The sequence below is a fragment of the Pseudopipra pipra genome, chromosome 22 (assembly GCF_036250125.1).
Source record: "Pseudopipra pipra isolate bDixPip1 chromosome 22, bDixPip1.hap1, whole genome shotgun sequence".
Lineage (NCBI taxonomy): Eukaryota > Metazoa > Chordata > Aves > Passeriformes > Pipridae > Pseudopipra > Pseudopipra pipra.
The window spans coordinates 1,799,826-1,827,070 of NC_087570.1; the positions used below are offsets into that span (position 1 = coordinate 1,799,826).

At 43.3% G+C, this 27,245-nt stretch overlaps 1 protein-coding gene across 8 annotated transcripts in view; it reads right to left on the reverse strand.

Annotated features, from left to right (window-relative positions):
- The window catches only part of PRKCZ (protein kinase C zeta), a 35,950-nt gene that overhangs the window by 2,666 nt on the left and 6,039 nt on the right, over window positions 1-27,245 (reverse strand). For 3 of the 8 annotated variants that reach the window (XM_064678966.1, XM_064678965.1, XM_064678963.1), the window contains exons 4-18: window positions 26,325-26,414; window positions 25,890-25,940; window positions 14,463-14,548; window positions 12,688-12,819; window positions 11,428-11,509; window positions 11,156-11,208; window positions 9,127-9,315; window positions 6,668-6,765; window positions 6,255-6,341; window positions 5,446-5,581; window positions 4,849-4,936; window positions 3,872-3,991; window positions 3,278-3,357; window positions 2,614-2,703; window positions 186-301 (exon numbers count right to left, since the gene is read on the reverse strand). In XM_064678966.1, the coding sequence (XP_064535036.1) occupies window positions 186-301; window positions 2,614-2,703; window positions 3,278-3,357; window positions 3,872-3,991; window positions 4,849-4,936; window positions 5,446-5,581; window positions 6,255-6,341; window positions 6,668-6,765; window positions 9,127-9,315; window positions 11,156-11,208; window positions 11,428-11,509; window positions 12,688-12,819; window positions 14,463-14,548; window positions 25,890-25,940; window positions 26,325-26,414 (1,498 nt within the window). The other 5 variants (XM_064678970.1, XM_064678967.1, XM_064678968.1 and 2 more) reach the window with 5 other exon arrangements.

Here is a 27,245-nt window from a genome sequence, read left to right on the forward strand (position 1 = left end):
AAAAACAAAGGGAAGCAGCGGTTTAGTTCCCGGGAACAGAGTGTGAGTTATGCAAGATAGGGAGGGTACAGACAGTGCAATTTACTGTGACCCAGCTATGCCCCAATGCCAGGCACAGCCCCTCTGCAGCCATGCACACAGTTTCTGTGTTAACTGTGGCTGTGCAGGGGGGGAGCAGCACGTACTCATCGTCCGGGGTGAGCTGCACGGGCTCGCTGGTGAACTGCGTGTCGAAGTTGTCCAGCCCGTAATCGTCCGTGATCTGCGGCTGGAACGGAGGGCTCGTCTGCTTCTTCTCCAGCTGCCAGACGTGCCACGGGAAAGGAACAATCAGGGTATGGAACAGTCACAGAATCCCCCAAGAACAAACCCAGCTGCATTAAATGCTACTGGAGAGCAGTGTCAGAATGCCCAGGTAAGGTGAGGAACAGGCCAGGTTACACACCCCAACCCAGCTCGGGCTCTGCACTGGAAAACAGAAACCCCAGAGAACCCAACCATTTCAGTTCTCTCCTGAGCTGGGGGCTGCACTCAGGAGTGCACTCAGCAGCCCTGAGCCATCCTGAGCACAGAGAGCAGAGTGAGGAGCCTGAGCTCCACACACAGCTCTGGTGACTAAACCACCAAAAATGTTCCTGCTCTGTGTGTTCCCTTTCCCTGTATTTATTTTTCCATGTAGCTCAAGCTCCACAGAAGGAGTTTTTAGTCAGCATTAGACTCCTTTCCTTCTGTCTCAACTTGAAAAGAGTTGGAAAAGCTTTTAAGTCAATTTTTTTTCTTTGAAATGGAGGGGGTGAGTACAAGATTCTAATAACTGACAAAGCTTTCTAAATATTTTTTAATTTTCTCCTGAATGTATTTCCCAACACTTACTTGGAAGTTTAGCTTTAAATTTATCTGAGATGTTGATCCTCCCGAGCAGCACTCTCCTAATCATATCACAAAACAGATCACCTCAATCTTCCCAGTTTTTTTAAAAAATAGGTATTTAATCTGAAAGCTTTCAGATGAAAAACAGCTTAGAAAATATAAAAATTCAATCAGCATAAATGGTGACCAAGAAGTACCAACTGCATTTAAGAATTTCTTACACCAATAACAGAAATACAAATGCAACAGTCTTCTCTATTTCCCTCAAAACCCTGCAAAGCAGAACAGAAGCTGCAGTACCTGGTGTACCATGAGGTACCAACCAAAAAAATCACACTGGGCTTTTAGAGGGAACACAAAGCAAGGGATGGCTGACAAAATCACAGCCAGCCCTCCCTGCAGGAACAGTTCTGCAAACACCAGGGGCTTCCAGCTCTTCCTGCAGTCAGTGTGTTCTCTGCAGAGCTGCAGCCAAGTTCAGAGCAGCAGCTTCAAAGGGAGATGAAGCTGTGCAGCTTTTTCTCCTCTGAACCTTTTATGTCCTTGCAGCACTGCTGCCTCTTCCTGTGCTCCCCAGGACTGTGGAAATACTACATCCCTCCTTTTCATGTGTTAGCTAGGTATTAAAAATGTAATGCTGACAGGGAAGTGCTCCTGACCGAGCAGTTTTATTGCTCAAGTGCCAGCAAACATTAGGATGTCACTTCTGGGATGCTTTCCATGCTGAAGACAGAAGGAACACAATTACCAAGTAGCAGCAGATTAAAAAAAAAACAATTTCAATACAATTTTATGCTTGCAAACCTGCTGAAATGCAAGTTATCTGCTCCACCAGGATCCAAGCACCTCCCTCACACCAGCACTACCAGAGAAAACCTGAGAGCAAGAGAGACCCTTCCTAACCAACCCCACTGCTCACAGGCCACATCCTGAACACAGGGGCTGGTGCTGCTCACACCTGCTCAGGTCACTAAACCCTGAGTAACCCCACTGACTGCAGGAGTTATGGAATTGGCAAACTCAGCCTTTTTATTTTAATGTACTACAGGCAGATCACAAACACCTCAGATGACAAACTCTCCCAGGGTTGTACCTCAGCCTGTTTCATGGCATTTGACCCGTCTGGGGGTTGTGTTGATCACCCACAAACCTCCCTGGGAAGGCAGAGGAGGTTTCTAATCCCCAGGAGCAACGAGGTGCTGGGACAGCATTGCAAAGGGCTGGCTCTGCCAGGCCACACTTCCTCCTTCAGTGGGGCTTGGGATGTTTGCCAAGGACTGTGGGACATGAGCCCCCACAACAGTGGGGCACTGAACTGGGGCACAAACCCAGGCAGTCCTTCCCTGTTCCCACACCTGCAGGAACCCAGGAGGACATGGGGGACATTTTACAGCAGCAGAACCCAGGACGTGAGCCTGCAGAACCTGCAAAGAGCACCCAGGGAACAAATGGTTCCACCAATGCTTTCATGTTTCGCCTAAAACTCGTATTTCAGAACTTATACCCCTGCAAGTTGTAACCCTTCTGAGAGCTGGGAAGCACAGGCAGATTTTTGGTGGTGGAATGAAGCTGTTTCCATGGTGGTGGTGAAGGAAAGCTTGGCTCTGCACCACCCAGGGAAAGCAGAGCCTCTTTTACACTTCTTGGTTCCATCCCCCTGTGGCAGTGGGGTTGTTCACACGCACACAGGGAATAAAGAATCTCTTCCCCTGAAGAGCCCAGAACACAAGCAGTGGTTTTTACCAGATCCCAGTCGATGCTGCGGAAAAACGTGTGGGACTTGATATCAGCAAATCCTGTCTGGGGCTGGCAGCCAAGCCTTTCTTTGGGATCCTGTGGGCACACACTCCTGTTACACACTGCAAGCCACTGCAGTCCACCTTCCCAGGAGCCCACATGCACAACTCCAGCATTCCCATGACTGTGCAAACTGCTGCTGGGATGAATCTATCACAGCCAGCAAGGGATTCTCATTCTTTTTTTTTTTTTTTTTTTAAATAAAAGTTTCTTGGAAAATTAATTTTTAAATGATACTTTACAAATTCTCAAAATATAGAAGAGATTTATTCAGTAATGCTTAATTCCTGTCCTTTTCTCTATTAATAATAATAGTCCTACAGATTTCAAGCAGCTTAATTAAATGAGCAATAAGTATTACAGAAAAGAGTTTATAAGCAAACCTACAGTTATCTTTTTCCCAACTAAGTGCAGGCTTTTAAATCAAGTCCATGCTGTGGAATTCCCTCAGTAAATTTGCAAGTAAGAAATGGGTTTTTTAACATGGAGGATAGCAAGGTTTTACAGATTTTCTTAATGGTAAGCAGATTAACTTCTTAACTGTATCACTTTCAACAGGAAGCTCTGACTTCCAGCTCTCACATGCTAAAAATAAGAGAATGTTATTTACCTTGTTTAAAAATCCTTTTAACACATGGGAAGCCTTGACAGAAAGAAACCTTGGAATCCGGATTGGCTTCTCAAGAATAACTGTTACAGGTTAAAAAACAGCAATATTGTTTTTTGCTCTGTGACACTGACCATGATTTCAATACAAACACTGTTATTATTTCAATGTGGTACCAGTTGGAAAACGGGAAGGTAAAGTAATTATTTCAAACAATGCAAACAAAAAGAGCTGCAGTAATTCAAGGCACTGTTATACTGACATTTGAAGATTTCCTAAGAGACATGTTAACTTCATTATCTTTTGCTACTGTGTGTAAACAGGAAATAAAACTTACAGTGTCCTCAGTATATAGGAAAGGGTGTTTTTAAACAGCAGTTAATTTAATATGAATTAAACACCATGCCAGACTGTGTTACAGAACTGCAGTAACTGGTGTAAAGGAGGTTTTGCCTGTTAAGGAGTGGGCAGCTTCCCAACTCCCCAGTGGAGCAGTGTGGGATAACAGTGGGATGGGAAAGCCTCCTGCCCCATTCAGAGTGCCATTTTCCTCCTCCCTCCCCCCAGAACAACCCCCCAGACCCCGAGGGGCTGTACCTTGGAAGAGGTAATCTTCAGTGTTCATGTCGGGATTGTCGGTGATGATGTCGAACGGGGACCGTCCCGCCATCATCTCGAACATCAGCACGCCCAGAGCCCACCAGTCCACACTGAACCCTGGGCACAAACACACCCCATCACCTCAAACATCAGCACCCCAGAGCCCACCAGTCCACACTGAACCCTGGGCACAAACACACACCCCATCACCTCAAACATCAGCACCCCAGAGCCCACCAGTCCACACTGAACCCTGGGCACAAACACACATCACCTCAAACATCAGCACCCCCAGAGCCCACCAGTCCACACTGAACCCTGGGCACAAACACACCCCATCACCTCAAACATCAGCACCCCAGAGCCCACCAGTCCACACTGAACCCTGGGCACAAACACACACCCCATCACCTCAAACATCAGCACCCCAGAGCCCACCAGTCCACACTGAACCCTGCACACACACACACACTGAACCCTGCACACACACACACACTGAACCCTGCACACACACACCCAGAGTCTGAGCCAGCTCTCCAGGGGGTGGGAATGCTCCCAGGAACCAAGATTAGTGGGTGTTAAGGCTCCCAGAACCAAGATTAAAGGCTGGGTTTACAGTCCCGACACTCTGCTTTCACTCCATGCACACTGGCACTGGGGGAGCTCGAGTTTGCTGAGCTGGGATTACAAAGGTAACCTGGGGGGGAACCCAGAGGTGCCTGCAGACAACAATGCTGCAGTGAAATCCAGGGGATCTAAGCTATGTTCACATTGGTTTTGTATGATTTACAAAGAAGCTGAAGTGAGTGATTGCAAGAGAAAAAAACCCCCTTATTTCAGGAAAAAATTAAGCTGTACAATATGCATTTGATTTTCTCAATATATAATAGCACAGAAATGTAGAAATCTAAAAATGGTTGTATTTGAAACAAGTCACAGCTCGAGTAATGATAAGTTGTGTAGTCAAAACTTACCATATTCTTCTCCTCTGAGGATCTCTGGTGCAATATAATTTGGTGTCCCACAGAAAGTGCTTGTAGTGTCACCAGGGCCCAAACCTTCCTACGTGCAGAAATCATTTCATAGATTAAAAGCTGATCTCCTTTTCTGGGAATTTCCCTTCGTTAGATTTAAAAAGCCAAGTTATGAGGGAGCCTAAAGAGCCTCCTTGCACAAAATAAATACTCATAGTATCAAAACTGGTTATGACTCCACAGCTTATCTGAGCAAAGCAGCTGATTAAAACTGAGTCACAACACGTATGCAACAACATTTTGCTCACTATTTACAGATACATTTAAAAGAAGAATCAGTTGAACATTGTGGAAGTCCTTTTCAAATGGATGTTGGGGAAAAACCCTTCTCTTACATCCAGTTCCAAATGTGGTTCTACTCAACAGTATTTTTTTTTCAGAGTAAACTTCCTATTCCACAGCCAAGTTCTGGGCTCAGTAACACCAGAGTGGAGATAAAGATACATTTTCTTAGTGCTCTCTAAACATCACTGGATGCAGCAGCAGAGAGATCTGCAGCTGAGGGACAGTGACAGACAAACACAGGGAGAAGCCCACCTTGCACATGCCATAGTCTGTTAATTTGATGTGACCCTCTGCATCCAAGAGAACATTGTCCAGCTTTAGATCTCTGTAGATGATGCCTCTTTCATGGAGGAAGTTTAGAGCTATACAAATTTCAGCAGCATAAAACCTGAAATTAAAAAGGAGAACATCCATATTAGCATCAAGGTGGTACAAAAGCTGGTGCAATTTAAATGTCTGTTCTTAGAACATCACTTTACAGTCAACTTTTATCTTTCAACAGCATAACAAAACCAAGCTATGTTTATTCATAAGAACACTGATCTCTTATAAGACCATTCCTTAAATTAAATATGAGAAATTATTTTTTTTATTCTACTATGTAAGAAAATATTTGCTCTTTATCTTTTATCTTTTGCTGAAAATTCCAAGTGTGAGAAGGAAGATCTGTGTTTTCAGCTTACAAAGAGTGACAGTGAGACTTTGTGTAGCACAGGGCAGTGCAAAATGGATTTTTCATCTTCTCCTGCCAACACTACATTAATTCAACATAAGACCAAATTAAGTAGAATAGTTGCACCTTCTATCAACAGATCAAAGAGGCATTACCTAAATATGAAGCAATTAAGAGGAGTAAATAGGAATAACTGCTACTACTTAACTGCTTGCTCTAGTTCAAAAAACGCTTCAAAAAATGAAATTAACATATTTTCCCAGGGCAGGACATTCTAAACTTAAGAATCAAACTTGCCTTCTTTTTTTTTTTTAATGGAATACACTTTGTTAAGTATACAAACATCCAACCACCCCAAGCCAAGCCCTGGGTGTGGGGCAGGAAGTACCTTGCATGTTCTTCAGGAAGCTTCCTCTGCCGTTGCATGTGGAACATGAGGTCTCCCCCATTCACATACTCTATGACAAGAAACAATCTGAAAGTATATAACACAATTAATGCATTCCAAGGGAACTCTCCAGCAGACTCCTGAGCACTGCCCTGGCCCTCCTCAGCAGAGTGTCAGGAGCTGTTCCTTGGGAAGCTCTTGTTTCCCCTGCTCCTGCTCTCCCTCCAGCCCTGCCCCAGCCCTGCCCTCCTTGAGCTGCCCCCCTGTGCTGTGCTGAGCAGTGGATCCCTGGCACAGCTGCTGCTTCCTCCCCACATCCCTGGCTGGGGATGGCAGGACCTTTGCTGGGGGAGGAGCAGTTCAGCACAAGGACCACGGGGTGCAAAACAAAAGAATTTTCAGATCTTTCTTACCGACTCGTTGTCTGAAAGCATGAGTGTAAACCAACTAGGAAGGGGTTACTGGATGCCTGTTCAAACACATGTTTCTCTGTCTGTACCCAATCAATATCCTGAAATAGAGTAATTGAACAATCAGAACTCCTGCTGGATAACCACTGGGGGTATTCCCAGAGCAACACTGAGCATCTGGGCTGCCTCACACACACCAGCACTGTCACACGTTCTCCAGAAAGACAACACCCCCTGAAAACCTGGAGGAAGTTATTAAACATTGGCACTCAGTTACACAGGGAGAAGTTTCTTAACCATTTGAGAAAGTTCTGCACAGAACTGAAGCCCTTACAAATATCAGACATCTGCAGTATTTGATACACTGCTCATTGTGCTGCATGGAAATAAATTCAGTTCTTAGATAACTGATCCCAAAGCTCTTGAAGCAGCTCATGCCAGTGACACAAGCAGTGAGAATCTGCAGTTTTTAAAAGGTTCACATAAACTGAACTTCATCTTCTCATCTGAAATTCAAATTTAATTCAATGAAACTACCAAAACCTGCTTAGTTGGTCCAGCCAAAATCATGAAAAGCATCACAGAGACCTTTAATCCTTCAACAGGGCAAGTCCTGGACACCCAGTGCAAAACCACATCATAAAAACCTCCCAAAGCCTGAATGTGCTGCAAACTCAGATGCCTGATAACGAAGCATTTAAGCACTATTCCATGTAACTATACACAACTGAAACCTTCCAGGCAGTTTTAGCAGTAGAAGTTCACTCCTCCTGCAATGCACTGATCATGTCTCACCCTGCCAGTACACTAGAAATATAATTATTCTAAAAATCCTCCATTTACAGCAGATACTTCCAGCTCTCCAACCAATGTGGAGACAAACACAGAGAGTGAGAAATCAGGCCTTCCTGGCAGGGATGGACAGAGAAACTGAAGTCTTAAAGGAAACCAAGAAATGTTACTATCAAACTAAATAAATCTGTTGGGTTTTGTGTTCAGACAGGAAGATACAACCCCTTGGAAGGGTAAAGCTGGATCCAAACAAGGGCCAAACGTCCTACTTTGAATAAGGCAATAAATATGTCCACTTCTTTCTGGGTTTACTGAATGAGCTTCTCTTTAAATGAACCCCAGTTGGTTAATTAATCAGTGCACTTGTGTACTCATGCATTAGTACTGTACTAGGGCACCACTGTTAACCAAATTCAGCACAGGAAAATTTCACAGCAGAAGCCCAGGTATTTGATTTGCTTCTGTCTCACTTCTCTCCACTATCAGCCATTCCCTGGAAAGCACAAGCCAATTTAAACACGCTGATCCTTGCTATGTAATTGATTTTCTTTCCCCATGAAACACTTACAAGGTGAAATTTCCATTACTTCCAATATCTCATGCGCTCCCAGAATTCAGAGAATTTCCTATCAACCCCCAGAATTTCATTATGCAGACTATCTCAGAGAAAAGAAAAGCCAATTAGCTCAATCTTCTGTGTAATTATGAGAGCCACTATTCAAGAAAGCCTTTTCTCATCTACCTCTGGTTCTCAGAAGCTGCTGCATAAGCCAGGGAACAGCATTTCAGCTTCTGCCTTCTTGGAAACACAGGGCAAAAGGAAAGGGTGAGGGAACCACACAGTAGCCCAAGCTTTGTTCAGAAAGGGAAACAGCACAAAGAGCAAGCCAGAGGATTTTAGAAGAACTGATCCCAGCCTCTGGAATAATGGCAAACATGACAGCCAGAGCAACTACCAACACAAACAGTACTTAAAACAGTGGTTTGGGCTTTTTTCCCCCAGCATCCTACTTTCAAAAAAGTGTGACTATTACAGGAAAAAGATGAAGGGTTGTTGAGGGGTTTTTCTTCCCCCTTTTGAATTTTTCTTTTCCTCCCCAAACTTGTGCATTTGAGATCTTGTATTAAAACAATTTTAACCGGATTTTGAAAAGAATTGAGAAATGCAGTGCATTTCTGTGGCAAGTAGAAAAACCAGAGACCTCAAATGGCAGCAGCATCATTTCTGAACTCATGGAAAAAACATCCCAGAGTACTGTACCTCTTGCACATAAGCTCCACCACCAGGCCTGTAAGAACACACTTCCAGCTCCTTTTCTGACACACAGACAATGCTTTTGCCTTGGAAAACATCTTTGTTTTCTTTCAAAATTCAGTGCACAAATTCCCCATTTATCTGGTCACTTACAGATCAGTATGTCCAGGTTGGAATATTTAATACATAATTTCTACTAAAGCTATTAATAATTGTTATTAAAATAAAGGACATTTCTCTCAGATTTCCTCCTGGTGCTCCATGCAGACAAGCTGATGACAAACGAGTTCCAAAGTCAGAAAAACAACGACAGAAGAGCCTGACCCACGAGCTGCTTGCTCAGCTGAATGTTTTCTGTTAAAGCATCCCAAGTTTTTATAACATGTAACAGAATGCAATTACCCCAGAGTTTTACCTCATCGTCGTGGACCAGCTCCTTTTTCACCACTTTCATGGCATAGATCTGATCGTTCTTTTTCAACCGAACCAGCAGAACTTTGGCGTAACTCCCACGGCCGATAACTCGGATTAAATCAAAGTCCTGGAGTCCAAGCCCCTGAGAAATCTTAATTCCATCCATTCCATCAATGACTGGTTTGATATCCTGCATAAAAAGAAACAGATGCTGGAAACAGAAAACATTTCCATAGCAAGTAACTATTAAAGCAAAGAGAACTTTCAGCACGGGGCAGAATCTGCTGAGGTTGCTTGGCCCTGGACACAGGTCTGAATGCTGATTGTAACATTTTTTTTTTACAAGTGTTTGGTTTCTGTTGGTTTTGCTCTTACTAACAGTTACTGGTTTTTTCAGGGCATTAGTTCATCCAGTGAAGCATTTTCACATTCCCTCCTGGAAGGCAGAAGGCAATGCCTCGAGAAATGGGGTTTGATTCAAATCCTTGAACCTCAAGCCATGTGGAATTTTCCTTTGTTCTAAGTGAAGAGCACCTTTCAGTCCTGACAGGTACTGCAGTAAAATGAATAAAGGCTATCCAAATGTATGATGGATAAGGGAACACTGATTTGCTAATGAATAGACCTGCCTTGGTTTCAGTTTCTGTGCTCAGTTCTCTACAGTTTTAATGAAAATGAAGATTCCTAACAGGTGCCTGGGAACATACAGAAGCAGACCTCAATTTCTCAAGTGTGAGAATTTGCAGGAAACATTTCACTTTCGGGAACGTTATTTTTAAATTTATTATTTAAAAAAAGATAAATTTCCTCATCTTGACTGCTTGCTGGAATTAGTTATGAAAATGTGGGACTGAAGATGGAGCAGCTGAACCAGCCAAATGCAGCAGGTACCCAGGACATCTCTGGTTTTACCCATCTATCCAAGGCTTTGACACACTTTGGTGGCCTATTTTTATCTGACCTCACACTACTGTACTTGGAGACAGATCAGCATTCTGTGGAACCATGGAAAGTATTTATATAAAGGATCTTGATCTAGGATTGACTGCTATTAGAAGAGATTGCTCTAAGCTTAAAGATTCTAGGCAAGGCTCCCAGAATGCCAATTCCTCTCTGTAGGATACCTGAGATATTTCAGTGCAGCTCCAAAGCCAGGTGGGACAAGGAGAGCAGCAGAACTGAGGGCAGGTGAGCAAACAGCACCTCTCAGCATCTGCACACACCCTGAGCACTGACCATGGCAGCAGCCAGCAGTTAAAACACTGATGGGTTGTTAATTTATACCCTTCCATCTCTGAATTTGAGATAAAATCTAAAGACACATGACTGAAAATAAAGCAGTCACCCAAGAGCAGAACTACTCAAGGGAGAAAGGAGTGGTAGTGACAGGCATTGTAGTAGAGGGAAAGGAAAAAGGTGCAGCCTTGCTCAGGGGGGCATATCAGACCCTTTTATAAGAAATGTCTTAAAGCCCTTTAGAAATGAAGCATACTGGGATTTTTCAGACATTCTTGATGTGCAGAGATTGTCAGACCTTCTATAAAAGAGCTGGAAAAAAAAATGAGTTCAAGTGTATGTTTTTCTGCTTGTATTTCCACAGGAGCTGCCTACAAATTATTGGGTATTATTTATATGAAACCTCTCAGGGGGCTGGATGGTTAATGTATTATCAGATGAACCAACAGCCTGAGGGTGACAAAGGGTGCACATCCATTAGGGCCAGCACACAAGGCAATGTCAAAGCCACCATTTGTTGCAAGGACCAATAAAGTCAAACCTGCTGCTAAATCACTGTTATTCCAGCACAAATGAAAGGGAGGAGGAAAAAAAAAATAGTATCTTGGATCATGAGTGGGGTGACAAAAGCTAAATACAGAAGAAATCTGAAAAAATTCAATAAAAATTCAGAAAAAAACCCAAACAGACTTTTTCAAAAGGTAGCAGAAAAAAACAGGACAAATAATTTTATAAAAGGTTGAATGATGAAGAGAATGTAAATATGAAATTACAAAGCTGTTTCAAAAACATACCTCAGAGTCATCTTTAATGGTGTCATGTTTCCTGTTTGAAGGAATGTAGGGAACTGGAAAAAAAACCAAAGTAGTTTTGTTACAAAGGCCTTCCTTAGAAATAATCTTACAGACTGATAAACAGAAAGATGATTTAGTAGCTTAGGCTCAGTTTGCTTTAAATACTACAGGACAGTTGACCAAATGTTTCCACTTTCTTCTTGTAACTGGGAAGAGTGAAAACTGGGCCTCCAAATGGGGAAAGAGGGATCCCAGGGCAGCAGAGTACTCACTTCCATCAGTGTCTTCTGAAGGGAGATCAACTTGGTCGTTTTTCTCTCCTATCCGAGGTTCCTGGGCAGGCATGACCGAATCCTTGGGAGCACAGGGACACAGGGAAGGAGAAGCACACTGGTTATGCAGCCCCTGCCAGGTGACCCTGTCTTGCCTTTCAGCTACAGCTCAGTGAGAACCTCCCACCTGCACCTTCCAGGATGAAAACTGGGCTTTGTAGGAAGTGTTTCTGAATCTTAACATCTCTGAATGTCACCATTTTGTAATGCATGATAACACCAGCCTGCCAAACACTTAATGCTCCATCAGCCATTCTCTGCAACTGCACTAGATGTTTAGCTGTCTTCTAAAAGAAAGAGGGGTCTATTTTACTGCAAATTCAAACTTTTTTTCTATTTCAGACTTGTGAGTCTGCTTCCCATGGAACTACAACAAAGTAAACACTTGAGCATGATGTTACAGCCTGCATTTAGAGCACTGGCATGTTCCCTTCCTGCTTAATAAAAACATGAATTGTTACTCATTATGCAAGGGCATTGCATAAATTGGTAAAGATCACAGTACCAGATAGTTTTACATTGCATGTGGACACTGGTCTCATTCATGAGACACGTGGGACTATTCCAGGAGGGGCAGCAACAGCCATAAATTAATTGGCAAAGAATTAGTAATGCCAAGGCAGGTCACAGGCAATACCACTAAAGAAAAATACTGGTTTAAGTCTTCAGTTAGAAAACCACACAGCCACCAGTGAAACACTGGGGGTGAGTATGGGAAAGGGCTAAAATTCAGGGATACAGCTGTTTAAAGCCTAGGAAGACACCAGCATTGCCACTGGAATACATGAGAACAGTACTGGAGAAACTGAGAGGGCAAGAACAGGAAAGCCCCAAGCCCTTTTGCAAACAGCAGTGCAAAATCCACACCAGTGCCTTGGTTCTTCAAACATTCCCGCAGGCTACAAGGAACAACTGCTGAGATTGTCAGTGACAACTCTGTCTATCTGTAAAATACCAAATGTCTCATGGAGAAGTCAAATTCAAGCTTGAGCACACTCGAGTCGCACCGGGAGCTTTCTTTCCTCACTTTGTCTCTGCTCTCAATCCAAAGGCTCGTCCTCCACAGACATCTGAGAGGCTGAAACCCAAACCCTGCCAAGGGTTATAGATCTACAGCATTTAATGACCCAGGACACACACCCACCAGCACAGGCCAGGGTGAACCAAACCACCTCAGCTCTGTACAGGCTGCAAACTCACCATATGCCTTTTGCAGGTCAGTGGGACAAGGATGTGACAGCGTTTATGGACCAACAGCTTGCAGTTGATACACTTGTAGCCTTGCCTTCCGAGCCCCCATATCCTTTCACTGCACTGGCCACAGTACGCTCTCTGCAAGGACAGGGAGAGCAGCAGCTCCATCAGCAACTCCAGCACCAATCCCCTGGGGAGGGCAGGACTCACCCAGCAGCAGGAACCCCTCCTAGTCACCCAGCAGGTGTTCAATAATGATCATTTCTGAACATCCAGGGGTTCCCCAATAACAGAAGGTTACACTTCACCCTCAGAGTTCAGCAAAATGCAGCCTTTTCTTAATGGGTGTTTGGCTTTGCCTGATGTCATTTGTATGCAGGTATAAAAGCAGTCCTGGGTAGGATTGTGACACTTGAGCTTCATAACAAGGAATCAAAATCTCCACGTGTATATTCACTACTGGCCTAATTTCAATTAAACCATCATTATCTATAACATTCTGCATTATTAATGTGGCAGGTATGCATTCACACAGTGTTTCAAAGAAATATGTTTGAACTATGTAACAAACAGAAGTATATTTTCATACTATAAATTAAAAAAAAATGGGTTGCCACAGCACATTATACAAATGCATGTGACAATTCAGATATATGACACAGATTTTTCACTTATCTGGTGATAAGGTACTGAGTTTTAAGGGGCTTTTCTTGCTTTCAGTGTAGTTTTGAGGTGGGGAACATAAAGAAAAAATGCTAATTTCAATTTTTTAAAAAATTACTGCTGGATGAAAGAGTTAACTGTCCTCAGTGCACTCAGTTTTTAGTGGAATTCCCCAAAGTGCACACCACATTTGTATATATGCTGCAATACTCAGGCATAACGGGATAACTGAAGGAGGTGTCTCAGCCTTAAAGCTACATTCCCTTGCTTATGTGGCTGAAGCCAGATTCTCCCTAGGCAGCTGTATTTTAGCTCAATAAACAGGATTTTTAACTCTTAGATGATGCAGCACCTCAGATTCCAAACAGTTAAAACTCAGAGCAAGAGCTGTGACTTTTAAGAATGACAAAAAGTCCTGAAGGTAAAAGATTATGCAGACGAGCAATCAAAGTCACACAGGGAGAGGAGAGGGGACTGCTGCTCCAAGGATGCACCACTGTGAACAGTCACAAACCCAGTCCTTTCAGAGAGGCTTTAAAAATAAATATTTTCCACCAATCCCGCAGGAACTCCATCCCAGATTCAAACCCACCGAGTTCCCCTGCTCGGTGTGACCTGAATAACAGTGCAGGGAGAGAACTGTCACACTGAGGGGCATCTGGGCTGGCCCTCCCTGTCCTGCACCCAGCACAGCCCCTGTCTGGCTGTCCCTCCCTGTCCTGCACCCAGTACAGCCCCAGTCTGGCTGTCCCTCCCTGTCCAACACCCAGCACAGCCCCAGTCTGGCTGTCCCTCCCTGTCCAACACCCAGCACAGCCCCAGTCTGGCTGTCCCTCCCTGCCCAACACCCTGCACAGCCCCTGTCTGGCTGTCCCTCCCTGTCCTGCACCCTGCACAGCCCCAGTCTGGCTGTCCCTCCCTGTCCAACACCCTGCACAGCCCCAGTCTGGCTGTCCCTCCCTGTCCAACACCCAGCACAGCCCCAGTCTGGCTGTCCCTCCCTGTCCAACACCCAGCACAGCCCCAGTCTGGCTGTCCCTCCCTGTCCAACACCCTGCACAGCCCCAGCACAGCCGGCACAGACAGTGCCCAGCCCGGGCAGCCCCCCCCATACTCACTCTGTTAAAGCGCTTGGCTTGGAACAAATGCCCATTCACTCGGTACAGCTTCCTCCATCTTCGGGCGCCCCGGCGGTAGATGGATTCTAGGGAAGAGACCAGAAAGGTGTAAAGCAGCAGCATGGCAGCTCAGCAGCACCCGCAGCCCGTGCCAAGCAAGTTGTGCCCGAGACCAATCTTGCTTTCCTAAATCTCAACGCACAGCTCGGCTGCCCGGGGGCCGGGGGTGTTAAGGCGGCCGTGAGTGACAGCCCGGGCAGGATGTGCTCTCCCCGCTGCCTCTCCCTTTCCTCCAGCCCTGTCTCCTTTTCCTCACATGATCATAATCCCGTTACAGCTCCGTGGCTGCTCCAGCTCAGGTGAGAGGGACAGAGCTGTTAAAGAAACAGCTTCCTCAGGGAAGTGACGCTGCTGCTCTCACTGTCCCCTTCCCATGGACACACAAAGGATCCCTTGGTGCCAATAACGCTCCAGATACACAACATTAAACATGTTACAAAGCTGCAGTTACATTATTTGACCTCCTTTTTATCTTGCATTAGACACTACCCAAAATATTTCTTCTGTTCGGGCAGTTCAAGTACAGGTCTACAATTCTTTTTAATATACTCTAAACACAAAAAGGAATCATTTTAATCTGTTTAAGCCTGACTTTTCAAGAGGTCAAACACGACAGTACCCAGCATCTACTCCGAGTTACTTTTGCTGTCACTGTTTACATGCAAACGGGCACTTTTTGTGTGACTGGCTAATTAGAGTTTGATATTTAATATTAAGTGTGGTGCCACATTCGAGCTGGTGACACGACCAACCCCTAACACACAACCTGGAGCAGGAGCTTCCCACAGCAGCTCCAGGTGGGCACTGGGGGAGTGGGGGGGTACAAAGAGCTGTAAAGACTCTGAGAGACTTCATCAATAAACACCCTCACAAAGCATCAAACTGTACATTTATAGTCCTCAGAAATTAATGCAATTAACTTTTCGCCTTTAATGTTACTTTCAAGTTCTAAACATCCACACCTTATCTAAGATTAAGCCTTTTTTTAAACAGAAAAAAACCCCCAACATTTTCACTGTCAAATGATAATGCAAGTAGTAAAAAGTTTCTTTGTGGAGAAATTATTCTAAATTATATGGAGCAAGCCAAAACTCACAGGCTACTGACACACCATGTGTGAACACTGACTGCAATACTGGGGCTGATTTTAGATGCTCTATTTTTGTCCTTCCAAAGCAAGACACATAAAAGCATGGAAGTTCCTGTGACTCCACAACTCTGCAGTGCCAAATCCCCAAACATTCATACCTACTCTATTTACATGTGCAAATGTTTACTGTGCAAGCATCTGAAACAGATATTGCACTATTAAATGGACTGGTAACAATTTTTAACTAAAAATATGCCCAAACACAAACACTGATGAAAAAACCCTTCCACCGTTTGTAGGGTGACTTTTCACCAGGAGGAAAAAATCTTCACAAGGGTTTGGGTTTTTTTTTCCAAAATAGTTAATTAATTCATTAGACAAAGCACCATATGGAGGCAACGTAATACATCTGTGATCTGAACATGAGCTTATCACTGACATGAGGAATATTAAGGGAATGATAAGTTAACGAGCAGCTTGTGCTGATGCCGTCTGTAAATAAAGGAGCAAGTCACCTCCCTAATTAATGATAAATATTAAATCAAAGGCAGGATTTTATCTCACATACTTGTGAGGCAACAGTCTAACAAAAACTGAGCTGAATATAGAATACCTTTAAAAAGTAGGAACCCCTACAATTCATCCCGTGAGGCAAATCAATCCCTACTTCCCCCCCCCCAAGAGGGGTCAAGGTAAGAAACGAGAAAACTGTGAGCATTTTGAGACACACCTTTCCATCCCACATCCTGTTATTATTACACAATAAGACTGAATTTATATGACAGAACAAAACATTCTTGTTCACCGAGGATACAAAAGTGGGACAAGTGGCTGATCCACCACATGGCTGTGCTGCTGGAGAGACCTCAACCCCTGGAAAACTGAGCAGGCAGGAACCCCAGGAAGGAGGCCACCCTCCCTAGGGATTCCCTCAGGGATAGAATAAGGAGTTGGGGGTTTCAGCATCAATCAGCCACAGAAATCCCCACTAGGGCTATACCAGATCTAAGGAAGCACCCTGAACAATAACCAGATTCACAAATGGCAGTACATGTACTCCTTGAATTAAGAAACAATTTACTGGCAGTGTTCTGTGGTGTGTGAACAAAGCTCTGATCTCAGTGTGCATCTCACAGGGAAAAGGATACTTTTGAACCCAAATAAAATGTTTTGGAACATGTTTCCAGAACACTTTAGAATAAAACAAATAGGGATTCTTGATAACTAAATCAAGCTTTTACAGCCAGGACTGATCCCAGCCACCTAGACAGAGGAATGCCACCACAAAAGCCTGACTATTTAATTACTGTGCTTAATGAAAAGGGCTACTTTTTAATTTATTTCACAGCACACATCAGTTAACTCATTAAGGAGTTGGAGTTAGCTGCTTGCAGGCTGAAGGAGATACCATACCCCTAATTAAATAATCTTTCCTCTCTGATGAATATTAAACACAAGACTTTTCCTAACAAAAAAAAAAATTAAGAAAATCTTCTGAATCCTCATTTTGTATGTGAAGAGATTTAGAGGAAAAATCAAAATATATTTTAAGCTGTTAACAGGGATAACAAATTTTTATTGGGGTACAGATATATATTCTAATGACAAAAACATACTGAACTTTTATCTATTTCCAAGATGGGAAAAAAAAAATTTCAAGTTAAGATTACAAGAGAAATAAAAATACCCAAACCAAAATACTTAAAAAGCAATGTGAAACAACTGGCTGTTGCTGCTGTGCAATTCTTCCCTCTGTTGTCAAGCTGTGCAACTACATCAGTACCAGTGATGCACAGGGAACCTCAGGAATACATTTAATATTGGCTTTCCAGTGACATTCCCTAGGCTTGGGGTTCTTTGCACAAAATTTCAAATAAATGCTATTTAATTGAGGATATAAACAGATGAGCAATTCATCTGTTGTTCAAATTAACTCATCTACACAAGATACCCCCCCGACTCCACAGTGACCTCCCCAGAAAGGATGGGACCCTTGCCTTTGGAAATGGAACCTGAAAAGTGGGGACAATTATTTTCCCAATGCCAACATACTTGGTTCACAGCAAGGAATGGCCCCAGAACTGATCCCCTCTGCAGTCCCAGGCTCTGCTTTTCCGTGCTGCAGCTCTAATGAAGCCTGTTCCCATCCTGAGCACAGAGGTAATTTGCTATTGCTGCAAATCATTTCTCAGAGATTAATACAACTTGTTTACAGGCCAATTACCCGCCCTGCCAGCTGGACACTACCAGAATGCCCAGTTTTTGTTTTGTTCTGTTAATGTTGTGCTGAGCACACAAGTGAGCATTCTTTCAAAAACAACTCCGGAATTACAAGGGGGAAATTGATATTGGTATTCCAGAGAGCCTGGATTTGATAAAGGAATTCCACGTAAAGACAGAGCCCACTTTGGGAAGGTAAATTCTGGAGGATTTTGAGAGCACACTGCTTCTCATCTGCTACATAATTTTTTGCAAATAGTTAAACTGAAACAATAAAATTGCTTTCTGAAGAATGTAAAAGACATTCTTGGGATGGGTTAACTGGCCCTTCTTTTTATTATGAATGAACTTCTTTGTACAATTGAAGTTAGACAATGAAGAGTATCCTTAATATATAGGTATTAAGTGCTCTGACCTCTTGCAGTTATTGCAAACATTAAATGGTCAGAAGACAGCTTTTTTTTTTTTTTTAATTTAATTTAAGACTGATTTTGCAGTTGGGAAGCCATCTCCCCACCCTCCTTTTCCAGCAGACATCAAAATTAACTACAAAGTCAGATCAACCTCTGTTAAAAAACAAGCACAATTAAGACAACAACAGTGACCAAGAAGTGTAGGACCAACAGCATCTGCAGAGAACCAACAAGGACACAAATCTGGCTCACAGAACAGGAATATTTACCCAGCATTTACTGCCACACTGAATGTCCTTCCCCACTGACTGCCAAGGGGTCAGTGGAGTCCCAGCTGCACTCCTGGAATACCTGTTCCTCCTGGGTGCTCACACTCCCATCCTGCTGCTAAAATGGCTCCGTGGCACCGCAAGGTGACAAGTCACGTTACAGACAATGCCACAAATAAAACAGAGCTAACAGCTCACTTGGAGCAAGGCTCTGACTCAGAACTCGATGACTTCATGGGAGATTTATCAGATGTACTTGAAAATAACAAAGTATTGCAAGTGTTAGGCAAGAAACCCTCAGTGAGTTCAGCCCCTGATGTGCCCCAGCAGGGACAGTGCCCTGGTTCTGAGCATCTCTGAGCACATCAGGAACCACAACCCCTGGGTGTCCTTCCAGCCCCTCCTGCTGCATTTGCAAGGCTGTCCCAAGCACAGCATAAAATGCTGCTCTAGCTGTTGCTCTGATTCAAAAGAACATGTTATGAAAAGGGTCAGGAGACAACTGGTGCCAGATCCACACTTGGAAGGTGATGAGCGTCTTTGTTTAGGAAAGAAAAAAAAACTTCCCATTTTCCCTTCTCTCCCTGGGCCTTCCCTGCAATTTGACATTCACCCCCTTCCATGACGTGGAGTCCCAGTGGTCACGTGCACCCCAAACCCAAACTGGCACTGCAGTGCTAATGAAAGTCCACAGGCTTCTTTTGGTGACTGCAGCATTTATTCTCCCAAAATAAAAATCACTTTCATTAAAAGATTTACTACAATGAAAACGGAATTTAATGTTCTATTAAGATCCTTGAAGAGCTACATCAAAACATTTAACCAAGCTGAAAGATACTGAACCAGTACTCATTGAAATTATCTAATCCTTTAATTTAACTTAGTACTGAAGCAGATCAAACTGAAGTTCTGAACATTTAAGTTATCTGTGGCATCTGCATCCACTTTGCAGGCCACTTTGTTTTCTTGAAACAAACTTCTGTGTGTTAGTACATACAAGCAGCAATACTTTCTCTTCTAAATAAAAACTTGGTAACAGAAAGCCTCTGTCTTCTACACACCCTGAAGAAGGCAACCAAAGAAGTGAGGAGCAACCCAACTTTCTCCACTTCTTGTCCTGTAGGAAACTGTTAACTGATTTAACTTAACCATGTCAGTCAGGATTTTTACATTAATTGTACCATATTTCAACAGTTCTCTTTTTCCAAGTAGAAGCCCCAGCCTTGTCTCCTTGCACTGAAACTCTCCACTGGCTGTGGTCTGGCCTGGACACCCAAATTCTCCCTTATTTGGAGTTACCTGTGCAACTCTATTTGGAGCTACTGCACATGAAGCTGATCATCACAGAACTACCAAAAGTTTCCAGAACCTGTGCTTAGAATGAAATTGAAGTTAATTAGCTTTTTATCAGAGTTGACAAAATAAAGAACAGGGAGGCCTGTGCCAGTCACAGGGCATCTGTACTGCTTTACTGAAGAACATAAGATAACCTAAATTACTGGAAGAAGCATAGAATAGCATTATTTTTATAATGAGCATGTTACTGGAAAAGTCAAGAGGATCATACTAAAATCTTGAAGTATTGTCTTCAAGTAGTTTCTGGTTTCCTTTTAAATATCTGTCCAGCTCACAATTGGAGGACAAGCCCTTACAGATGCAGAAGAAAACGGGACTCCAGAGTCACAAAAGAGGCACCTTCTGGTCAATATTGAGCTGCTCAGTTTTCCCTTTTCCACAGCCCCAGTCCCTGCCTTCCCCGTGTGGTTTGAGGATGAACTGCACAGTCTGCTCACCCTTCCCTCTCCCTGGCAGTGATGTGGCTGTGCCTCTCCTTCCAGCACCCCTCAAGCACACCCTTTTTGCTTTATTTCCCATCCATTCCTGTGGCCCAGCAGGCCCTCAGTGGCTGCACAACTGCCACCACACTGAGTGTGCCAAGGCTTCCAGTGTGCCAAGGCTTCCCTCCCAGTGCTCCCCACTCCAAAGGAGCAGCACCCGAGGCCTCACCCAAAATCTGGGTTCTCACAGTCCAGGAGCTGAACACTGAAGAGCACATTTACCTGCCCTGCAGGCCTCTGCTGCTGTCCTGGGGCTCAGTTACACATTAAAAACCAGAACTTGCATAGAGCAACTGATTTCAAAAAGTACTACACAGAACCCGAGTATAATGACATATAATTAACCATGACCATATAATTTAGGAGGTTACATATTAAATAGCTCTTCTACTGAAACTCACAGGCCTAACTAAGGCTTAACAGGCTCACAGCTGTTCACTAATGCCAACAAAACCAAAAAGCTTCATCCCCTTCTTGCTCATTTAGTTACCCCAAATGCCTGTATATCTATCGACAGTGGATTTACCAGCTTAGGAGAAAACATGAGAGATTACACGGGGAGTGGATCTAGACATTACATCAAAGAGAAGTTTTCTAAAGCCAGGTGACATCCTTTCTGCATGATTATAGTACATTCTGAGCAACAGCTACGGGGGGGGTGGTGGAATAAATAAAGAACACAGGCTATTTGCTATGACACCTTAAAAACTAGCCCAAGCATTCCTTATTCCACTGTATTTTTAGTTTATAGCTGAAAACTTGGTACATAAACATCTGCTAAGACATGCAGCACCTTTAATTAAGGGCAGATCTCAAACCTCACCATCAGACCTGTGCTTTATAATTTTATGCATCAATTGTCCAAAGGGAGGCCTGGCCCTTTATTCTTCATCGGAGGTTTCGCAGCAAAGAAAGATGCTGGAATTGTTTTAGAATTAAAACCATGCAATGACTATAAGCAAAGCAGGCCTTTAATTGCAATTCTGTTCTCAGGAACTTGTGCTGCCTCACAATCCCTGTGTTTTTCACATCTGTCACGTATGACACAGACGTGGAGCACAGCGAAGGCAGAGGAGGAGATTTCAGGTATTCTTGAGAAACTATGACACAGCTGTTTTCAAATCCTAAGCAAGAATATCTCACACTGAAAGAGCAGAATTCCCCCCTCCCCAGTTCAATTACAAAAAGCAGGAGAGGGTTACTAGAGATTCCAAATTGCCCAATTATCCTGTGCAGCCCAATCGACGTCTTCAGAGCAGTCTCTATGGTGGCAATAGTTCCTTTCTTCATTGGGGGATTAAATTGGTTCACGTGCTCTGAATAACCTAATCACTGCTGCCAATACAGTAACAAATGAAGGGAAAAATCTGCCTTAGGAGCTAGAAAAATATTTACAGGCCACACTACTCCAGCAAGAAGCCTTTTAGTGCTATTTCATAGTATCGGGCAGAACATAAAGCAAAATCCGGTATCTACACCTAAAATAAAAAGCTCACAACAGCAATTAGGGTCCTAAGATACCTTTACTCAAGCCTATGATGAAATTTTCAAGAAGGATGGCTTGGGGGAAAATGAAGTCCAAACACCTAATGCTAAAATACTGAGCAGATAAACAAAGAGCATCAGAGACATGCACAACACAGTGTAATCATTACCAAAAAAACAAGGCAGCAAAATCAGCCGGAAATATTAGATAATAAAAACAGTCATGCTACATTAAAAACATATTCATTCTCTTTAGTTAATTAATTTAAAGGTTTCCTAGTCTGCATTCCTCTATTTAATGAAGCCAACAGCAAAACAACCCTAGAATTTGCTAGCACTAGCTACCCAAATCTAAGCTGAATTTTAATATTAAATACACAGATCTATTTGTTAAGCAGAAGTAAACTAGCACAGTTTTTTCTGACAATATTAAAAACTAAGTAAACCTTAATTCAAAACAAGTATTTCACAATTAAAAAACATCCATCTATGACAATCCACTAAGCACAATTCAACAAAAAGGCCTCAGAAAATGATGCTTCTAAATCATTAGTCTGTACATCAGCAATCTTACAATAAGCAGGCCCTGAGCACATACCATCAGGGTTTTTTGGATACATTTCTTTCATTAATCTCCAATATTAGCAGCAGCAGCATCACTCACTCTTCCGTTCCTTTCCTCCTAAAACACATCCCCCAGGAGTCCTTTCAGAGCAATTTTACCAGCATTTCCGAGAGGTCTCTGAGCCCCATCCCTCCGCTCAGAGGCAGCAGGAATGTCTGCATTTGTAACAGTCCATGGCTGCACAGGAGGGTGGCAGGGAGGGCGCCTGGACCAGCCCCGAAATGCTGAGTTCTGTGCTCTCCTGCAGCACACGTACACACACCACGGCCCCGGCCCCCTCGGCACCCCCGGCACGCCGAGCCCACACACAAACATGCATTACTCACTGGATTCTATTCTTTAGCCTCTTCAGCATGGAATTCTTTACAGGGTAGTAGGTATGAAATGAAACATTCTCCCTTTACTCCACGGATGCTGCTGTGTGAACACCATTAGACACCAAGGACAATAGGCAGGATCAGCTCGAACATTAAGAGCAAATATTTAATGGAAGACTGGTTACCCCCGTCTCTCCCTTTCACATCTCTGCCTCATGTATCCAGGCACGGGTGGTACTGGCTCCCTTGAGAGGCTGTAGCGAGCAGCTGAGGCACAAACTAAAACATGGCATGGATGTCAAGGAGCTGATGTCACCAAAACAAGCATTTCTGATAAAAGCGGCAATTCCGTTCGGGAAGTCCTACAAATCGATGGGAACTGTTCAGCTGAACGTGCTGCCTTACACAAGGACTGCAGCCCCAGGAGTGATAAATCACAGCAAGGGTTGTCAGCAGAAAGGAGCTGAGACTACAATAACTAAGTTATAAAAGTGCCCATCAGCTGCTGGGATCCACAGCGCGGGATCATCAGGGCTGCGGCTTCGGGGAACAGGAACCAAACACCTCCAACAGCCTCGTTCCAGATCAGTCCCAAAAGAACAGCTGATCTGCTGAAAAAGTGAAAGTATCCATAAATCCAAAAGCAGTCTCAAAGTCTGCCATCTTTCCCAGGAAGCACTGCTCAAGCACCAAGGCTCCAGTCCAGCAGATGCTGGGAGCGCCTGGCGGGGGTCACATGGAGTGTCTGGGAAGAGCTGGGAGAGGTTTCACCATCCTGTCACCTCGGCACAGCAGCACTGCCAGCCCAGCCCCTGGGCACAGTGGCACTGCCAGCCCAGCCCCTGGGCACAGCGGCACTGCCAGCCCAGCCCCTGGGCACAGCGGCACTGCCAGCCCAGCCCCTGGGCACAGCGGAGCCGAAGGGAGATGTGCTGGTTGGACACCAGCAGCTGTGCCTTTGCAGCGGGATCTGGGGCTGGTGCCAACAGAAAAGTGCAAAAACTCAGGACCAAAGGAACCCTGAGACAATTCAAGCACAGATGCCGGAGATTGAGCAAATTCTGTGTCCCAGACAGCACTACATCAGTATAAGAAAAAAGGTTCTTCAAGCACAAAAATAACTTTTCTTAAGTCATGCAAATAGAATTGAAGTATTAGTCCCATGGTTTATTCCATTAATGGATTACATGATTTTATTTCAAGCTTTGCTGGCTGGTACAATCTCACACCCATATCAGTTCAACAAAGGTGAGGACAGCTGGCAGCTGTATCATTAAATTTCAACGTAAATGCAAACCATTCACATGTATTTCTGCACTCTTCCAAAGCACTGTTGTTCTGAAGGAGCTGGAAAGAAAACCCTTCAATTCCATGGAAATCCACTACAAAAGATTTGCCATTCAGAAGATCACATACTACTGGAAAGAGTCACTCCGTGACCTAATAGGAACACGTCTGAGCAATGGACTGCAAATGAAATTATTTCACAACTGAATAGTTTTATTTAAAAACTCCATTTCAAACTGACTGTAGCTCTGTAACAAACCAACAGTCCATGCTCAGACACTGCTAATTTAAGTAGAGGCCCATTTTGGATAGAGCAACTGCTTCACTGTTTATTTGTCTCTGGAAAAAACCTGAGGCAAACTCACAAGCTCCTTTATAGTGCAAACATGATGCTCTAGAAAAGTGCAAACATAATATTCTCACTTCTAAAAGTATTTCCTAGGAACATAACTACAGTGATAAAGACACAAAGTAAGAACTCGAAACAGGATGAATATTTTCTGAACAAAGGACAGTATTTTACTCCTGACAAAATAAACAGTCCTTTATATCACCAATATCAATCCCATTTCCATTCCAAGTGCAATGCAGAGAAATACCCTACAGACAGAATAACCAGGTCAGCTGAGCCACACTCAGCTGGGGCTGCTGGAGCTCAGCTCATGGCTTGAGAGAACTGAAACTTCCAGCAAATTAACCCAAAAAGCCTTTCCACTGGAATATCTACATCTTTAATGAGTTCATTAAATTAGGTGTCTCAGGGATAATTTCTTTAACTCTTCTAATCAGCACAGAAAAGTCTTTATTTTTCTCTAATTGGCTGAACAAGGACAGCAGACAGTGTTGCACATTTACTCTTCTTTCTTTCTAAAAGACAACTTTAATAACCTGGTGAACACGAAAACTTGTCTAGGTTTTACATTTAACCTTTCACCTACTGTAGTTCAGATGTGAAAAATCATATTTGAACTGTAATATTTTGGTATTTATTTCACCTCAATGGAGCAATTATGAGTATTAATTCTCTAATTAAAAATATTCATAACTATTACCACTGCAGCACTCATTTTTAGCCAGTCTGTCAGTTAAATCCTGGTCAATCAAGGACTCTTCTCTAGTATGCATTCCTTGCTTTAATCACCAATTAGTTTTATCCCTTCTTCTATTTTCCAAAGAGAAGAGCAAAGGTCCTTCAAGTCCTCATGCTGTGCTGAGAGCATCAGCTGGTACCTCTGGCACCCAATTATTCCCATTCCTTTCCTTAACATTTACCAAGATATGAACTAATGTCCTGATGCCATCCCCCCATAATGAAAAGTGACTCTACAGCCATTTAATCCTTTTATCCCTGTGCAGCTCAGGCTACTAAAACACAGGTAAACCTTATCAATTATGTGTCCTTCCTCTGGAGCTTTATCTACCTTTCACAGGATTATTTTTACAGAGATTAATAACCTTTTTATTGAAATGGCTGTATCTCCCTCTTTAGTACATCCCTTCTTTTCCCTGCAAGTTAAAATCCCAAAAGAACCACAAAAGTAAATGCCCATGTTCAAATATGCATCTAAAATCCTGCTAAAATTCTCCTTCTCCCAATATATCAACTATTGGAAACCAGTATTAATCCTCAGAAACACTGAAACACTGCTACAACATTGATTTATGTAATTTCTCTTGACAAAATATTAAAGATTTTACATTCTTTTAAGAAAACAGAACAGATACACGACTGTAACGCTAGATTATGAAAATCTTTTAATATATATTTTTTTCACATGACTGCAAAATATTTAGCTAGAATTTGATAACATTTTAGTACTCACTATCTTCTCCTGGACAAGGCATGCCGGGCTTCTCTGGAATACTTGGGAAAACTAAAACAAAAACATTAGATTTTTAAGGTAAAAGATTCTCAGTAGTCCTTTTTCCTTGATTTTTGAGTATATTTACACAGAGACAGTTTCTGGAAGCCTTTAAATAATTCTGCCTGAGAAATGATGTCATCAGAATTTGGTTCCAGACTGGCAGGATCTCACCCTGGAGTAAAGCATTAACAAATCTGTGCAGCTAAAACTCAAAGCCCCCTCAAAGCCTGCTGTAGTTCAGCTTTGGGCTCCACTTTCTTCTTACAACAAACTGCAGGGCACCAGCTCCACCCAGAGTGTTAGAGGCCAGGCAGAGGAGCTGCTCCAGCTGCAGCTCCCACGGGAGCAGCTGTTGGGATTATCCCCGAGGTTGCTGAGCTGTGCAATACTTGCCATGGATGATGAGCCCCTGGTCCCTGTTCTGGCAGTACAAACGGAAGGCTTCCTCCAGCTCCATCTGAGACGAGATGGTACAGGGGTCACCTGCAGGGACAGGAAAGGCCCAGGCAGCTTTAACATGCAGAATTTCAATTAGTCAGTAAAAAAAAATGCACCAGCCTCAAGGATTGCCTTTCTTTGAATGACTTGTTACTAAACTGGCACTTTGATCAAAGCCAAAATAGAATAACAGAATTATTCCTCCCAACTTTATCAACACTGAGTAGATAGAACTACACTACATTGGTTTGCAACAGGATAACACAACATAAAAGGGAATAGCCAGACTTAAAGATCCCCTTGTTTTCCTGTCTGCTTGTGGTCACGTTATCAGCATTACCTTGTGAGGGTTATTTTTGCTAAAACTCAGTAATTAATCCCCAAATCCCCTTAAGCAGACACACGTAAAGCACAGAGTGTCCCAATGGACGGGGAGCCAGCAAACAGCAAGGGTGTCACCCTGACCCCCTGGGAACAGCCACCTCCTGAGCACACCCTGGGGGACACCTGGCCCTGGGACACACAGGCCAAGTGATGACACCAGTGCCCATCCACATTTTATGTTTGATCTCTTATTTTTAAAAAATTATAAGTCAGTTATGAAATGATGCATCCAGGGCCCATCTACCCCTCTTTGAAGGCCACTGCTGCTGCTGATCTATAAATACTGCAATAATGCAACATGAAAGACACTGGAATTATTTGTACTGCAAATCAACAATCCACATTAGTTATATGTTTATGGGATTTTACTATGAGTGAGCTATTCATAGCTTAAACATTTTGCATCTTGTCAAAAACAAAGAAACACTACAAAAGCCCCACAGAAAGCCTGTTTTCTTCAGCTCTTGGTAGGTTTTCTTTATTCATTAAGCC